Source organism: Pinus tabuliformis, chromosome J (genome assembly GCF_031772625.1).
Source record: "Pinus tabuliformis cultivar Carrire ecotype Pingquan chromosome J, CPIR1, whole genome shotgun sequence".
Taxonomy (NCBI): domain Eukaryota; kingdom Viridiplantae; phylum Streptophyta; class Pinopsida; order Pinales; family Pinaceae; genus Pinus; species Pinus tabuliformis.
The window spans coordinates 1,065,279,047-1,065,298,227 of NC_142295.1; the positions used below are offsets into that span (position 1 = coordinate 1,065,279,047).

Sequence of the window (19,181 nt, forward strand, 5' to 3'; positions counted from 1 at the left end):
TTCTTGGAAAAATATGCATGCCTACCAATGGCCAAGAAATTTTGACAGGTTTTGAGCCCCCAAAAAGGTCAAAAACACCCAAAAAATGACCTTACTGCCCCTATTTTGACACACAGGAAGCAGTGTTGGGAGAACTCAGTTTTGGAGGGGCAAATGGAGGCAAAATTCAAAAATTCCACTTGATCTGGAAAGTAGACAGGCAGAAATTTCTAACAAGCACACTTGGAGCAAATTTGGACACTGGGAAGGCCTCCAAAAGTGGCTGCAAACAGGTGCTACACATAGAGAAATCAGCGCGGCGCATAGGGGAAATTTTGCTCAGTTTGACCAAGTATACTCTGTTTTTCACCTAGTTCCTTGACAGTTTGACTTTCCTCTTTCTTAATGTCAAACTTATGATGTAATTTAATGTAAATTGATGGATCTTGATGTAATTATGTCAAATTTTCACTCATGGAGGTAGATTCATCCATAAAAAGTTAGTTTGCAACTGAATGAATCAGTTCCCTAGTTTTTAGAGGCATGTTGTTCCACTACCTAATTTGTAGTTCTTAGTTTAGAATTAGTTGGAACAGCTCCTAAACTCATGAGCTCAACCCCTGGAGGCTAGGATGAGTTGTTGTTTGCCTATATCTTATGTTTTTTCAGTCATTAGCATGGTTGGACTTTTGGGAAAGCTTGGAGCTTATTGTATACTCATTTCAGCAGTTTTGGCTAAGGAATAGACCAGTGGTTTGTAGCACTCTATGGGATTCATGTGGCATGTTTCTTTGATATTGTGTTTCCTTCTATACATGTAAGTTATATGTGTTTTATGTATGCCATTATCTCTCTTGTTTCTTCTTAACTAAAACAAACAAGGATAAAGGTAGAATCCATTGAAATTGCAATGCTCTACCTAGAGTTTGCTTAGTTATTGATGTTTTCAGCTGTTTGAAGAGGATCCTTGAGGTTTTATTGCCCTCTTCAAATCCTCACTAGTCTAAATCTCTCAATTTCATTCAATTCAAATCACTTGCATGCCTTGCCCCATTGAGACCTCTGCAAAACTGAGCCTCATTCCCAAGACCCAAAAACTGCCTTTCCATTTGAGCCAACAAACATCATCAAATTCAATCAGACCCTTTTGTACACATACCTAGCCTAAAATCAGTCTTCATTCAAGTCATCTCAAGCCTCATTGATCATTTTTGTTGAGATTGACAAGAGAGATCCCTCTCCCAACCAGGTAGGGCTAGCTACCAGGTTAAGCTTGGTTTGATGTTACCCTAGATCCTACCTTTCTTAGCCTAAGGTAGATTTAGGCCCTAACATAGTGGCGACCATACTGGGGAATATATTGTTTGTTTGTTAGTGTTCTTCATTTTGTAAACTACAGACGGAGTCTGAAGATTAGCTAGGTAGCCTTCGAAATGCTTTTGCTTTGAAATAGCGCAAGTAGGTAAATGCTACTTCAGTCAATCTCCAGTCAGTCTTATAAATGGAATATCTAACTTAATAATTGCCCCAGTGCATCTGAGAATTCTAAGCTTTTGGATGATAAGTTTAGAGTTTGATAGGCTGAACAAGTTGGTAATGTCCATTTGATTTCTTGGAAATAATAACACACTGGCTTCCAGAAGATATACCAGAGCAAATTCGGATCCTGATCCACCTCCTGTGTATGAAAATCCCAATCTTATTCTGAGAATCCTTCACCAAGAAAGTTCTATGATTCCTGTGTTCAAATCTCGTTCATGTCCTGTTGTTTTTGAGTATCTTGAAGATCTTGAGTTTGACGAGCAGTTTGAGTTGTCTTTGTTTGAAACCAAATCTAAAAGTGTTGTTGGTTCTACTGCCTTAAATCCAGAGTTTGTTAAAGATCTTGAAACTGAAAGGGCCAATAAATCAATTGACGATTATATCTTGAATCAACTCCAAACTTCAATTGTGGCTTCAAATATTGCTGATTTCTTAGAGTCTGCATCTGCAACCCTTGGGTCTTCTGCAATTGCATCTAGCTCTGGAATTCCTACCGAAACTCCCTTCATTCCCACCATTCCCGTGTAGCCTTCTATCTCTGATCAAAAATCTGTAGTGGTGTCACCTCTGTCCACTCCTTCTACCCCTCAAACATCCAAAATTTCTTCACCACCATCCCCACCTCATACACCCCATACACCAGTTGCACCCACTCCCCCAACATCCCCAAGACTGATTGCAAATCCACCGAGAGCAATGGCTGCTCGTTTTGCACCCCTTGTGCTGCCTCAAAATTTGGATGATATGCCTGCCGATTATCAAAGCAAAATTCCACTATTTGATGGCACTCCTCATGGTGTTATAGCTCAGCAACATGTGGACAAGATGACAGATTTCTTCGACCTTCATGAGATTGATGCTGAAAATGTAACAATGAGACTGTTTGTACAAACTTTTGGTGGTGAAGTGAGGAAGTGGTTTAGAGCTTTTCCGGCTGCAAGTATCACTACATTGACTAATCTTCAGAGACAATTCTTGGATCGCTGGGAAGTGAAGAAAAATCCTCTTCAGATCCTTTCCGAATATGAGAACATCAAGCGGAATGTTGGTGAGTCTGTTCAAGATTATTGTATTAGATTCAATTCAGTTTACAATGCAATTCCTGATCATATAAAGCCACCTATGGGGCTGGCTTTGATTAAGTTTCCGGATGGTTTCGATCCTGATATGGCCTATCAATTAAGAGAAAGAGATCCAACCACTTTGGAAGACATGTAGAAAATTGCAATCAGCGTTGAAGCTAATCTGCTTGCCAAGAGAGCTAGAACAAAGGCTGAAAAGAAGGTAACAATAAAGGAAGAGGTTTCCACTTCAGATCAAGTGCTCAGGAAGATGGAGAAGATGTTTGACAGATTGACAATTGACAAGTCTGAACCACAAGTCAGAAATCGCAACTTCCGTGGTAAACAGCAACCACAATTTAGAATCAAGCAAAGAGAGCAGCGAGCACAAGACCAAGCAATGCAGCAGCAGATAAAGACACCCTTACAGCAGAATTTTGTACATGGCCCGAAATCAGACGATGAGGAGAATGTAATTGGAGAAGAGAATCATTTCTTTACACCCGATGATATGCCAATTTTTATTACTGAAGATGAGGAGTATTCTGAGAATTCAACTATACAAAGGGACGAAAATTTCATCTTGGCGAATGAAACAGTTCTTGAGGAGGAGTCCGATGAATATCAAAGAGGATACATGAATGCTTTGTCAGCTCAGCAGTGACAATATTCACTCAGAAGTAGAGATGTGCCCATAAATCCAATTTAGAAAAGGAAGGAGATAATAGCACCAAAGAATGATCCTCCCATTGTGCAGAAAAAGGGAAAAGAGATAGCTGATCCTACCATCAACAAAATGCCATAATCAAATGAAAGATCTAATTAGCCAAGTGTGTCAAAGGAGAAAACTGAAAAGAAGGATGTTTCAGCAAAAGTGGTAGAAAAGATTTCAGTTTTTAACTTAGAAAATGAAATTGCTAAGTTAAAAGTATCTATTCCTTTTCCTGAGTTGATGAAAAATAGCAGCTACAAAGGTCAAGTGTCTAAAATTTTGAATTTGGATCCATCATTTGATATGGTGAACGTGGAAGATGATAGACCTGAGTTGATTTTTGGTCCAGCATTGGAAGGTCAGTCTCAAGATAGTGATGTAGCTCCTTTTTACATCAGCCTGCAGGTGCATGACTATGTATTACACAATGCTATGTTTGATTCCGGAGCCTCTCATAATCTCATGCCTAAGGCCATCATGGAGAAATTGGGGTTGGATATCACTAGAAAGTATCATGACCTCTACTCCTTTGATTCTGGTAGAGTAAGGTGCATTGGTCTTATCAAAGATTTGGTGGTTAGTTTGGATCAGATTCCGGCTAAAAATGTTTTGATGGATGTGGTTGTGGTGGATATACCTCCTAGATTTGGCATGCTTCTTTCCAGATCTTGGGGAGCAAAGATCAAAGGGACAATGCAGCTTGATTTCTCCTATGCTACCATTCCCGTGTTCGGTCAAATGAGAAAATTATACTGGGAGCAAAAGATGAAGTACATGATTACCAGCAAGGAGAAATCGGTAAATCATCCAATCAACTATGTACATACTAATTTAGAATCATTTGTTTTGTATTAAGATAGTTTTAATGATGTAAATAGCCAAGTAGTAGAAGTAGAAGACATTCTCGAGATCACTAAAAATTTCAGAGAGGTCTTAAAGCAAGAAAGACAAAGACTTGATAGTACCACTGAGCAATTAGCCTTCTGACAACAACAACATATTGATGGACAGCAAGGAAGAGTAACACAGCAAACAGAATTTCAGCATTTGGAAGAGGACGAAGCAGGCCTGTGGAGCATGGATTTTGATGGCATAGTAGGAAGGGAAGGTGCTAGAATTGGCATTTGGATACGTAGCCCTGTTTTCGCCCCAAACAAAGTGCCAAGAAATGTAAGGGTCTGTTCTTATAAACTAGCTTTTGACTGTTCAAATAATGAGGCTGAATATGAGGCTTTAATTGCTGGTTTGAAAATTCTTAGAAAGTTGAATGCTAAAAGGATTTTAGTGTATGGCGACTCTGAGTTAGTTATCAAGCAAGTGAAAGGGGAATACCAAGCTAAGCATCCTCGAATACGGGCTTACCACAATGCGGTATTAGACATCTTGAGAGTATTTTCAGAGTACACTTTGACATGTGTCCCTCGTGTTCAGAATGTCATTGCAGATTCACTTGCAACAGTAGCAAGTAATTTGAAAATTCCGATGAATTCAAACAACAAGTTTGAGATTCATGTGAAACATCGCCCAGCTATTCCCGACAATCAAAGGTATTGGCAAGTGTTTCAAGATGATGAAGAGATCGATGAATTTATGCAAAATGAAGGTAAATTCAAAGACACTTCTACTGATGTAGAGTATGATGATGGTGAGATGGATATAGAATTCAATCAGATAGAAGTTTTGCAGCTAAAGGACAACGTCATTCCTAAAGGTCTAATACCTTTAGAGGAGCTGTTCAATCAAGATGATGTGGCCCGGAAACTGAGCTTGCTGCCAACCGAGAAAGGAGTTGAGGATGTGAACATTGGATCAGCTGAAAATCCTAAAATGGTGAAGTTATCAAAGGCATTGCCTCCACAGGTAAAAGAAAAGTATATCAGTTTACTATCTTCTTTTACTGATGTATTTGCTTGGGATTATTCAGATTTGAAGGCATATGACACAAGCATCATTCAACATATCATCCCGATCAAGCCAAATCAGAAGCCTTTTCATCAGAAGCTAAGAAGAATAAATCCAAAGCTGCTACCCTCAATTGAGAAGGAAGTCAATTAGTTGTACAAAGTAGGTATCATTATTCCCATACGGTTTTCCGATTGGATTTCTAATTTTGTGCCTGTGTGCAAGAAAACAGGTGAGATTTGGTTATGTATTGATTTTAGAAATCTAAATAAAGTATCTTTGAAAGATAATTATCCATTGCCCAAGATGGATCACATACTTCAGAGGGTAGTTGGGGCTTCCCACATGTCACTACTTGATGGGTATTCCAGGTATAACCAAATTCTGGTCCATGAGGATGACAGAGACAAAACAACGTTCACCACTTTGTGGAGAAATTTTCACTATGCAAAGATGCCTTTCGGATTGAAAAATGTTGGTGCAACTTTTCAGAGGGTGATGGATATTGCATTCGATAATGAAAAAGATGTTTTTTTAGTTGTTTATCTTGATGATTTGACAGTTTTCTCTAACTTAGATGAAGAGCACCTCTATCATTTGAAAATTGTATTTCAGCGTTGTAGAAAGTATGGTATTTCTCTCAATCCAAAGAAGAGTCTGTTCGCCATGGATGAAGGCAAGCTTCTCGGTCATATCATATCAAAGGAGGGCATCCGCATTGATCTAGCTCGGGTGGAAGCCATTCAAAAGATTGATTTTCCATGAAGTAAGAAAGAAATCCAATCATTCAATGGTAAGATGAATTTCTTACGTCGCTTTGTGCCTAATCTTGCAGAACATTTAAGGGAAATCACAAACATGCTAAAAAAAGATAGTGTAGTCAAATGGACCGAGGAAGCAATTAAATCTTTCAATTTGGTGAAATTGGCCCTTTCTTCCACTCTGGTTTTGATCAGCCCGGACTATACTCAGGATTTCATTTTGTTTTCATTTGCCTCAGATCACACTATGGCAGCAGTCTTGATGCAGAAAAGAGACCAGCTTGAGAAACCAATTGCGTTTTTCAGCAGGACCATAAGGGATGCGGCATTAAAGTACAATATTATTGAAAAACAAGCTCTTGCTTTGGTAAAGGCATTGAAAGATTTTCGGGTTTATATTCTGCATTCTCACATCCTTGCTTATGTCCCTAATGTTGTTGTTAAAGATGTCTTAGTGCAAACAGATCCAGAAGGAAAAAGAGGCAAATGGATTGCTGCCTTGTTGGAATATGATGTGGAGATCAAACCGACAAAGCTCATCAAAGGACAGGGGCTGGCTAAGCTAATGGCTGAGTCAAATTTGCACGCCTTGGACATCAATCTCATTGCTGCTATGTCCAAGGAAGATGAAGAAAGTCTGCCCGCTCAGGTATCAGAAATTTTTCTTCTTTCTCCTTGGTATTCGGACATTGTTTATGTACTCCAAAATCTGTCATCACCACCTGGAATGGCTAAGAACAAAAGTAGGACACTGAAATTGAAGGCTGCCAAATTTTGTATCATGAATAATGCACTCTATTGGAAAGATCCCGGTGGTGTCTTGCTCAATTGTTTGGTTGAAGAAGAGGCAAAACAGGTTATGGAAGACTTTCACAAGGGAGATTGCGGAGGCCATCTTTTCTGGAAGACAACAGCCAATAAAATTTTGAGAGCGGGGTATTATTGGCCAACTCTTTTTGCTGATGTGTACAAAACAGTAGAAAGCTGCCACGAATGTCAAATTTTTCAAGGTAGAAGGAAGTTGCAGCCTTTACCACTCAAGCCCATTGAGGTAAGTGCTCCATTTCAGCAGCGAGGTTTGGATTTCATTGGCGAGATCCATCCTTCTTCTCCAGTGCAGCACAAATGGATCCTCACAGCGATGGATTATTTCATCAAATGGATTGAGGCGATACCCATGAGGTAGGTAACTGATTCAGTAATCATTTCATTTCTTGAAAACAACATTTTGTCTTGTTTTGACTATCCAAATAAGTTGATCACTGACAATGCAACAACCTTTAAATCTAAAAGGATGATTGACTTTTGTCATAAATATCAAATCACTTTGGGGCACTCAACTGCTTATTACCCACAAGGCAATGGATTGGTGGAATCCTCAAATAAATCTTTGGTCAACATTATCAAAAAGCTGCTGGAAACGAACAAGAAAAGTTGGCATAAAAAGCTAGTCAATGCACTTTAGGCAGACAGAGTAAGTCAAAAGAAATCTATAGGCATGTCTCCTTTTGAGCTCGTGTATGGTGTGGACACAGTTTTCCCGACCTCTCTTGTGGTCCTGGTGGTCAAACTCCTACAAGAAGCAGGCAGTGAAGATGATCATTTGCGGCAGGGAATCAATCAAATGATTCATTTGCAGCAAACTAGAGAGGAGGTATTTCAGAACACTTTCAAGCTGCAAGAGAGAATCAAGAAGATATATGACCAAAAAGCAAAAGCAGACAAGTTTTAAATAGAGGACATAATGCTGAAATGGGATGCAAGGAATGAAGAGAAAGGTAAGCATGGCAAGTTTGAAAATATTTGGAAGGGACCTTACAGGATTGCGGCATATCGGGGCCAAAATGCCTTCCTCTTGCAAGAAATGAATGGAGAAGACTATCCCGATGGGCCGGTCAACGGTCGGCTACTCAAACGGTACTATTTTTGAAGTATTTTCTATTGTCATATGTATCATTGTACATACCAGTTTGTTTAAATTCCATTGCAACTGTGTACTATTTTCATAGTTTCAGTTTGGGGCCCAAGGTGAAGGCTATAAAACTGAGGTTTGATTTCAGTTTTAGTTTGGTTTATCCGAGTCAGGTCTTTTAGTCGATTTCAGTCTTGAAATTGCGTTAGTTTTGAGTCACATTTCAGTCCTGAAATTGAGTCAAGAGTCTCATTTTGGTTTGTCAAAGTTATTGACTCCATAGCCCAATGGACGAAGGCACTGCTTGCTTTCCCAGAGATCTATAGTTCTTGGCACCTCCAAGGAGCTACCATCCTCATTGGAGCCAATGTTAGTGTTGGTATCTTCATCCCTCCGCCAGAGATCAAATTCTCTTGTTGCATTGCATATTAGGTGTCTCGCTCAGTTAGCTGCATTCCATTAGGAGCATGGATCATCTGACGGTAGTGGCTTGTTGTACATTTTCCCTCATGTCCTTTACCTACTGGCTCATTTCCATTCATCAAGATCATCTGCAGTCACTTTTTGTCTTTAAATTTGCAAAATTCATTTCTAGGGTTTTAGTTTCATTAGGTCTAGGGTTTCATCAAAGAGGTCTTCAAAATGTCCAATAACAGCCAGCAGGCACTTGAGGAGGTTGAATAAAGTTCCAGTACCAAGAAATTTCATAATCAATTACTCATAAATGTATTTTTCCTCAAAACTCTGTTTTGAGGAAAAACAGAGTATTTTAGGTTCTCATTGTATAAATTCATCTATTTTTAGTTCTCTTGTATGTAAATCACTTCAGTGGCAACCCTAGTCACCTTGCCAAGCTTTAGGAGCTCCATCCCCTACAAGGAAAACAAAGATCAAGTCATTCAGTTCATCAAAAGGCTCAAATAAAGCAAACTGCCCAAAAAATAGAGGTGAAAAACAAAGTCACATGGCAAACATTATAAAAATGGGTTTTATGAATCAAAAATTAAAAGGCTCTTGTATATAAACTATTTTTAACAATTCAAAAGCTCATTAGCATTCCAAGAAGCAAGATTGAGAAAGTAGAAAGCCGTGTTGGAAAAATCGCAGCAAAGCACTCAGTTTTGGAGGCGCGGCGCATAGGGCCGACCTCCTCAGTGTTGATTTTGAACTAGCACGACGCACACAGGAGGTGCGGCGCGTTGGGTTTGAGGCACAGCGCATAGAGCTACCGAGCCCGATTCTCTCGAAAACTTTATCAATATTGCCGAAAGAACTCAAGTCTTCTAGTGTGCAAGTAAGTCAAGATCTTTTCCTTGCTAGTGAAGGAGTTTGTCTTAAAAATTTATGGTGGTTGTGTGAAGAAAATCAAACCCTATTTCCTTGCAATTTCTCAAACACCATTGCCTAGGGTTTGCACTGTCATTTTGCTGCCAAATTCATTCTACCACTCCCTCACTTTGTCACTCCATTTATTTTCCTAGCTTATCCACCCATTCCCTAAACTCCCATATTCCTAAAAATCATTTACCCCTATCCCCAAATCCCATTTTCCCAAATCTTAATTACAAATCCCCAAACCCTAATTGCTGTCCCTAAAGCTTCCATATTGTTCCCTAATCCCCTATTTCCCACAAAACCTATCATAATAGTCCCAAAACCCCTCATATCCTCTCCCTCCACAGTCCCTCACATATTCTTACCCTTGGTGGCAGAAAACATCAAAATCACCATAAATCTCTTCATACTCATCAAGAAAACTCACACATTAGCAAGCATGGAATTTGATCCTTCATATGACCGAGATGAAGAGACACATAGTGACTCTCCTACAGAAATGCATGCACCAAGGAGACCTCACAAGGGTGGCAAACATATAAGAGAGGAGCCTACTTCACTTGCTGAGCTGCAGGCCTGCCCTCTTGCTATCACATGCTTCCAACACCAATCCTATTATCAGTTCTGTGAGATGGTTGCTAGAGTCCAGTATCATCATGAGTTAGCCCAGTTATTTGTGCTTTATCTACATAATGGCCAAACCACTCTAGCTAGTGTGACATTTACCTTGACACCAGAGTCTATTTCTCTAGCAATTGACATTCCTAATGTCAGACAGCAGTGGAATAAAAGGCAGCAGATTGACGGGGAACACTATGAACCATACATCAAGGCCGGTTATTTGAGACAACTCAGTAGAGTGTTTCCCTTTCGGTACCTTAAAGACTCATATGCTCCCTTGATGAAACTCATAATGAAATATTTCAGCTGTGAGGGCCGGTTTTCTGGCCTATATGCTTATCATATCAGATTATTGATGCACTTTACCAGGGTGAGAATGATGAATCTCCCCTACTTCATGTGCCAAAATATTGAGAAGATGACCACACTAGTACAACAAAAAACCCCTCAGCAACAGTTTAATAGTATATACCATTTTTCTCTCATCAAAATTGTGGTCATGCATTAGCTTGGTTGGCAGGGCATCTCATGGGAGGATTTCATTTCTCATGAGTTCTTCACAACTCCTCAGGTACCTCTAGAGACTTTTCATGAGACGGGTGGACCTTCTTATCAGCAGGAGGGTCATGAGACACAGACCGCTAGTGTGCCGGTGTTTGTCACATATCAAAAGGGTACTAGACAGTTGTTTGCAGCAACAAAGCGAGTATTATCTCCACCCGGGGTGGAAGGGGTCTCACTTCCTTCATCAGCATAGCAGGTTCAAGACAAGGGCAAGAGGCCATTGCATGATGAGGGGCCTTTAAGTGAGCAGGAGCTTGATTTGATTCTCATTCGGGACGATGACATGGATTTGGGCCCACAAAGCTCAAAGCTCAAGGAAGTCATCCAAGAGCAACAGGTGGACATCAATGCTTTGTCCCTCAAATTGGAAAAAGCCGAGTGGATAATAAAGTACCTGGAACAAAGAAACAAGCAACTAGAGAATCAACAAACCATAATGGAACTTAGAAACATATGAGAAAACTGACAAGCTGCCAAACGTAGGAGAGTCAAGTTCACAACACTTAAGCAAGAAATCAATGCTGATCGTGAGTCTTGGTTGGAGAGGACTAATATCCACTTGGAGAGGAGGTTGGAGAAAGCCATCAATGAAAATAATATGTTGAGAAACATGGCATATCATTATTTGTCAAGGAATATGGTGTGCCAAGCTAAAATCAGGAGCTTGAAGGCAAAATTGAAGAAGAGATTGAGGAGGAAAAAAACACAAGATAAACTTCAAATCTTGGCTGAGGCTTCCTTGGCCCAACACAACACTTGATGGAGAGCACTCAACCCAAATTTCAAAAAGTTTGGGACACTTTTTGCATTGTTGAAATTTTTGGGCTAAAACACAGAAATTTCTGCCCAATGCGCCGCAGCACCTGGCGCTCGCTTTTGATGGAGGCCTCCAAATGACAAAAACTCAACATATTTGGATTTGTCTTGGAAAAATATGCATGCCTGCCAATGGCCAAGAAATTTTGACAGGTTTTGAGCCCCCAAAAAGGTCAAAAACACCCAAAAAATGACCTTGCTGCCCCTATTTTAACACACAGGAAGTAGTGTTGGGAGAACTCAGTTTTGGAGGGGCAAAGGGAGGCCAAATTCAAAAATTCCACTTTATCTAGAAAGTAGACAGGCAGAAATTTCCAAAAATCACACTTGGAGTGAATCTAGACATCGGGAAGGCCTCCAAAAGTGGCTGCAAACAGGCGCTACACATAGAGAAATCAGCGCGGCGCATAGGGGAAATTTTGCTCAGTTTGACCAAATATACTCTGTTTTTCACCTAGTTCCTTGACAGTTTGACTTTCCTCTTTCTTAATGTCAAAATTATGATGTAATTTAATGTAAATTGATGGATCTTGATGTAATTATGTCAAATTTTCACTCATGGAGGTAGATTCATCCATAAAAAGTTAGTTTGAAACTGAATGAATTAGTTCCCTAGTTTTTAGAGGCATGTTGTTCCACTACCTAATTTGTAGTTCTTAGTTTAGAATTAGTTGAACGGCTCCTAAACTTATGAGCTCAACCCCTGGAGGCTAGGATGAGTTGTTTTTTGCCTATATCTTATGTTTTTTCAGTCATTAGCATGGTTGGACTTTTGGGAAAGCTTGGAGCTTATTGTATACTCATTTCAGCAGTTTTGGCTAAGGAATAGACTAGTGGTTTGCAGCACTCTATGGGATTCATGTGGAATGTTGATTTGATATTGTGTTTCCTTCTATAAATGTAAGTTTATATGTGTTTTATGTATGCCATTATCTCTCTTGCTTCTTCTTAACTAAAACAAACAAGGATAAAGGTAGAATCCATTGAAATTGCAGTGCTCTACCTATGGTTTGCTTAGTTATTGATGTTTTCAGCTATTTGAAGAGGATCCTTGAGGTTTTATTTCCCTCTTCAACTCCTCACCTATCTAAATCTCTCCATTTCATTCAATTTGAAGTATCAAATCACTTGCCTACCTTGCCCCATTGAGACCTCTGCAAAAAAGAGCCTCATTCCCAAGACCTAAAAACTGCCTTTCCATTTGAGCCAACAAACATCATCAAATTCAATCAAACCCTTTTGTACACATACCTAGCCTAAAATCATTCTTCATTCAAGTCATCTCAAGCCTCATTGATGTTTTTGCTGAGATTGACAGGAAAGAGCCCTCTCCCGACCTGGTAGGGCTAGCTACTAGGTTAAGCTTGGTTTGATGTTACCCTAGATCCTACCTTTCTCAGCCTGAGGTAGATTTAGGCCCTAACACTAGGTACAAAACCCCTACATCCAAGGGAAAAAATCATATCAACCTTATGACCAAGGACTGTAGGTCAAGAACCCTCTTGTTCAGTGACATCTGGCTCATCATCCCTATGTTCTAGGACAACAGGTCCCATATCCATATGTCCAAGGTCAACAGGCTCAACAACCTTTTAACCCATATGTTGCCTATCAGCAACCCATGCCTGGAAGGTTTCAAGGTGTTCAAGGTCAGAATCCTCCCTATGGTTAAAGTAATCCACAATGGGGGCAACCTCAGATGCCATATGGCCAAAATCCCCCACTGTGAGGCCAAAATCCTTACCAACAGGGATGGACTCCTCCATATGGGCCTGCCTATTGACCTCCCATGACTTTTAACACTCAATTACCTTTCTTGGCTACACTCGAGTTGCCAGACATACCGCGCCTTACAAATGATCCGATCCTTCATTCACCGTACTGACCCCTGGTGCTGTCCAAGATACCAAGTGATTGCCCAAAGTTCGATGGAAAAGCTAAAGAAGATCCTTAGGCCCATGTGATGATATATCACCTCTAGTGCTCGTCGAACTTGCACGTGGACGATTCCATTTGTATTCTTCTTTTTCCAACGAACCCTCACAGGTGTCGCTGTGAAATGGTACATCAAGCTACCTTGAAATATTTTCCGTGACTTTAATTCGTTAGCCATGGCTTTCCTCACACATTTTCAGCTGTTGGTTCATTATGAAACTGGCACCTATTTGCTCACATCGCTTAAGCAAGACACTGCAACGCACATCTTTGATCATATCCATGAATGGAGACGTAGACGTCGGCTGATAAAATTCGAGATAACTTATCATTTTCTCATTGAATGGTTTACCAAATCATTCGTAGCTCCAATTGCTCATGATATAGCTATGGGTGGATGCGTCACTAAAGAGCAAGGCATCGCTCATGCCTAGTACTTAGATCTAGTTTACTCTCAATCTGGCACTTTATACGAGTTGTTACCCAATGCTCTGTGCCCATCATCTAATCCTGCGGCATCAAAATCACTAGTTGTTCCTCCCGTCGATGGAGTTATTGGTTCAGTATCCCAGACCCTTACTAAAAATTCTTCCAAACAGAAGTCGGTCTCGAATGCTGCTCCTAATAGTTCATCTCAGAATCCACCTGGCCCTGGTAAAACCTCAGAAGTCCATGCTGTCTAGTCTACCACAGCAGAAAAATCCTCGAAAGGAAAGAATAAAGGCAAAAGCAAAGCTAAAGCTGATGCCCCAAAACAAGTTTCTCCCAAATTGTCTGCTGGCAAATCTTCACAACGAAAACCCAAGTATCCATGCCTCATTTGCGAGGAGGATCACTACACTAAAGATTGTCCTAGTCGATACGAAGTTAGTTGCTTGATCAAAGGGACCCCTACTATCCTTAAAGAGTCATTTCCATCTCAGTAGACCCAAATGGTAGACCAACCCAGTCTGCTTCCTCTGGATCTCAAGTGTTCATGATGAGCATGCCTATTAATGTGGCTACCCGATCAAAAGATTATCAAGCTCCAGCTCCGACAGCTGGGAAAGAAAAAGAAGATGCACCTTATTCTTCTTCTATCTCGAGTTCTAGACCTCTGTAAATATAGCGCCCTAACCCTAATTCCTCTACGCGGCCACCCTCTCGAGGTGTGCTGCGGAAATCCTCGTATAATCCCAATGCCCAAGCTACTCAACACTACAATATTGTTAAGGATTTGGCTCAAGCACCGTTAGCCATGTCAGCTCTCGAGGTACTCCAAAGCTGCCCATCATAGCAGAAATATTTGCTGTCAGCTATCGGGGGCATCAATCCCACCGATTCTAATTTGATATATTTCGATCTGGAGAACCATGTTCCACGACTCCCTCATCAGATTTTCTTATTCAGGTAATCATTAATGAGAATACCATCCATTGCACTATCATCGATGAAGGTGCTCCCACCTAAATCATGTCAACTGCATGTTGTAAGCCTATTGGTTCCCCTACACTGAACCAGTCTCTTAACACTTTGGAAGCTTTTGATGGGTGAGATTTGCAACCCTTCTATTTCTTACCTAACCTTTCCATCACCCTGAAAGGCAAGACAGTGCAAGTCAAAGTAGAGATTGTTGACACCAATCTCAATTATAATCTTCTACTCGACCAAAGTTGGACACATGCCATGCATGCTGTGGCCTCCTCTTTGTTTCGCGTGATCTGTTTTCCACATCAAGGTAAGATTGTCATCATTGATTAGCTGTCTTTATTTGCCTCTTCCTCCTCGGATGGCAATGTTTCGTACGTCAACCACTTTGGTGCTCCCTATGAGAGTGTGGGTGTGGGTCTCTTCAAAGATTCTACCTTAGTGGGAATTTTTCCACTTCCACCTCCTCATGTTGCCTCTTTCAACATGATCTCGGTCAAATCTGATCTCGGGGTCATACCTGCACCAGATCTTGTTGATACTTGGGGAGAAGTTATGTCGCTTAGTCCTGTCAAAGTCAATTACGTGGAAATTGTTTCGGCTTCAAACTCTGCATCCTCTGTTTCTTATATGTCGAAGACCTCTCTCGATATGTATTCTCAATCCCCCTAGCTTGGCACTTTGGAATCATCTGATCCTTTAGATGAGACTTTCCTCACTGATGAAGGTATCATGGAAATCGTGTCTCTCAAGGAACCACCATGGATCGATACTCATCATTGCTCCTCATTCCTACCTCGCCGACAGTCACGTCTACCACTTTCGAAGAGTCCTCTTCTCCATTGCTTATTGATGTGTCAGTTCATCCTAACATGATCAAGATCTTTCAACTAAGGGCACCTTTATCCCTTCATGGATTCAGGATTTTCCACCCTCCCTAAGTTTTCACTGATTGTCCTCTGACTCGCAACCCTCCCTCACCCAGGGGGTAGGGGGCAAAGCCTTATATGAGTTCTATTTTATTATTTGGCCGAGTCGATGCTTACTCATCATGACAATGGTAACACGTCGGTGTCCTTCTGTGTTGATTGATTACTCGAGTCCCAACATGGACTCATACCTCAAAAAGTACTATGCTTAAGTCATCTTGCATGGTTACTTATGTACATTAGAGTGTGATTCATTTTTGTACAACATGGTTTTGTGTGACAGTTTTCAAACGGATTTCCTATTATTATGCTTTTCTTGCTTTGTAGATGTCTATGATTCCTCATGTTGGTTTCGCCGATGGTGCTTGCCGTAGTACCCAGAACCTATCATCCATGGCATGGGCTATCTATGACCCCAACGGTGAGTTGATTGACCTTCAAAGTATCTGCCTAGGTCGTACAACCAACAACATCACTGAATACAGTGCAGTCATCGAATTGTTGTCAGAAGCCATCGCTCTGGGCATCAGAGAATTGGTTGTCAACCTGGATTCACAGCTTGTTGTCCTTCAACTCAACGGGCAATATTCCTTCAGGAAACCTCAAATATTAACAATGTATCTCCGTATCCATATTTTGGAAAGGCATTTTGATTATATCACATATCATCATATTCCTAGACGCATGAATACATTGACAAATGCATTAGCTAATTATGTGTTGGATAGACATTTACGAAACATGTAAAAGATAAGACAAACCATTTGTACCATAATAGACAGGAAAATACAACATATATATGTATGGTGAGAATGTTTGATACATTAGAACCCCAAAAAATAATATGTGTGTCTATAATAACATCAGCGGCTCACAGGCCTCATACATCCGTGGCACGCAGGCCTCAAAAAATATGTAAGTGCTGGACCTAGGAACTACTCAGCATGGTGGTCATGGTAGCATGAGATAGCTCGTGCAACATGACTCAGTAGTTAGCGGATCTAATTTGAGACTCCCACCATGTGTCTCTAGTACCGATGGGGCATGTCTCCTAGCCAAGCATACTCTGGGATACCATGAGTTAACCCCTCGAGGTTCCTCGCGATCTCCTCTTCATTGTCGCTCCCTTCCTGATAAGGGGTGATAGCATCAATAGGGCGGGGTACGATCCTAGCTATCGGGGACATCCCGGCCGGGTGCTTTGGCCCAACATCTGCATAAATGAGAGAAATGTTATAAGCACGCATATACCAAAAACATTTAAAAATCTCAAAACTAAAAATTTTGATTTTTACCTTCGTCATCAAAGTCCTCTCCATCTAGTAAGGGCATATCTAGATCTCCATGGAAATCAGTTCCATTGTATAGCCAATCCTCCATGATGATCTTCTGTCATCGTAGCCACGAGAAGAATGTAGGTCGGTATGACATATGCTGATCCCCAGTGATCCTGGGCATCAAACGACTCCAGTAGGCCATCTGTGGATCGTGTGGCATAGGAGGATTGACCTTAGTCAAATGATACTAGAAAAGTGGCACTCGCTCCAAGAGAAAGGTCACAAGTACTGATCCGAAGCCAAATTGCTTCAGATTCCCTACCTTGGCCTTGGAAAACAGGCACTTGATGTTCAACTTCATGGGCTCTATGCAGTTGAAGATTGTAGGAGTTGTACAGTCGATAGCATAAAGGAACTTTGACCTGTTAGTCTCATGTTCCGCTTAGGACCCCGCCACTCTGTTGATAGTCAACAGAAGCACCCTCAGTGTCAAATCCCACACACTGGAAATCTCTATCTTCCCACTCTTGGATTTCAGGGCCTCAGGGCAGTGTTCGGCAAGTAGGGAAGATATGCTTGCCTCGATCAGATGTGACCCATACAAGTTCACTAGCTCACCTTTGCGAGACAGTCCAGTGATGAAGTAGATATCTGAAGTTGTCAACTCTAGCTCCTGGTCCCCAATGACAAAAATCTCCCGATTAATGTCCCAAAGGCTTATCAAGTATCAAAGCAACTCGAGCTGGGCCTGCATCCCTGGTGTAAGGAAGAATTTGAGGAGCTTGCAAGCCCTCAAAGCCTCCAGGAAATTTGGATCATTCATTGCCTGGGTGTCAACATCTTCATGTTCCCTTTCCTTCCAATCCACCATTTTTGGCGATTTCTCTCCTGCAAAAGCCATTAATTTGAGTCAATAATCATCCTTGGCACATAAAATTCAAGTTTAAACGGTTAGTTTTTGAGAAAAAATGGTTTTTCCCTATCCACGACACTGATGCGCCTATTTTAAAAATAGTTGTGCTGATTGGCATGGATGGTTGTGCAAATCACCCTCGGCCGGCATGATCTCGTGCCCAGAAATCACGTCGACTGAGGGTGATTTTTTTTTCAAAAACATCCATAAAAATCCAGAAACAAAATGGCTAAAAATAGAAATGAATGGCATGAAAATGTAGCTCAGGGCTTTGGCTGTTACCTGGAACTGATGGCTCATCGATTGACCTCCTGGATCTCCCGCAATCTACTCCAGAACAACTAGGGAAAAAGTGGGTAAAAATTCTTCACTACAAATGGTAAATGGTAAAAATATATTTACTTTTCCCCTTTTTATTCATTTTTTCATGAAAATATCAGGTTTTGTAAATATTTTTGACCTATTTTGCCTCAAGGACTCGATAATACACTTTGCCTTACTTGTGCAGCAGCAGGTGATGGATGTTCGACGATGATGATGAGTCACGTTTCAGCGCTTTTCTCAACTCTTTAAATTGAGATGAAAAGATTGCCGAGTATTTTTCCTTTTTTGACTCATTAAAGAGAATAAAAACGGGGGATCCACTTTCATCTCTTTTCCAACCCTTTAAAAAGCAAAAAGATGGCCGAGCCCTTGTTGTTTCAAACTTTTTAACGAATGTGAAACGTCGTGCACCCAGTATAAGTTTTTCCAGTTTTCACGCTGGGATGCACTATTTATGAAAAAGGTACTCCTTGACTGAAATGGTCAAGAGGTTCTCTCAGGTATTGTTTTCTACCTTTTCGGACTTGAGAGAGAAAAATGTATGAAAAGGGACCATGTGGATTTTTCTTTTACAAGTCTTTTTCGAATTATCTAAACATGAAAAAGATACTGAGTTACACCTTTGTCGAACTCGTTAAATTATTAAATGACATCGGATTCATCATCATGACGAACATGAGCTTCTCCTTCCTAGGTCTCCTTAAAATTACTAGGTCGGATTCATCTAAAGGATGAACTTACAGTGCAAGCATATGCTATCCACTTCAATCTTGTGATTAAAAAATAATTGTGGTACTCGCCAGAAATGGTGGGGGAAAATTTGGAAATCTATCAGTCGTGTCAGCAACTCACTCTTGAACATGACACTCTTTGCTTCGTGTCAAGTTGGGACATCCTCCTTTGTATCGTTGACCTTCCTGGGTTTGGGCTGTTCATTTTTGTTTTCCATCTGATCTCTGATGCATCATCATGACCACCGATCCTATGGATCCAAAAGCTGCCAAACTTCTAGTTGTGTTGCCGATATGTTCAAGAGTTGTCCTTCTGCAGTTACACTTACCTCTGATTCTCTATATCATCCAAAATTATTTTGCATCCTCTCATCTTGCGTCGATGATATGGGATTCATTATGGCCCTCCTTCGACACAGTATCTTTCTGTCAACTTCAACTCATTATCCGAGAAGTTGAC

The 19,181-nt window shown here is 40.7% G+C and overlaps 1 protein-coding gene across 1 annotated transcript in view; it reads left to right on the top strand.

The window, feature by feature from the left end:
• The first annotated feature begins 2,853 nt into the window (after positions 1 to 2,853).
• The window catches only part of LOC149230638 (uncharacterized), a 43,536-nt gene continuing 27,208 nt past the window's right edge, over positions 2,854 to 19,181 (top strand). The window contains exon 1 of the mRNA XM_089381374.1: positions 2,854 to 3,054. Coding sequence (XP_089237500.1) covers positions 2,854 to 3,054 — 201 coding nt within the window. The remainder of the gene's footprint in view (positions 3,055 to 19,181) is intronic.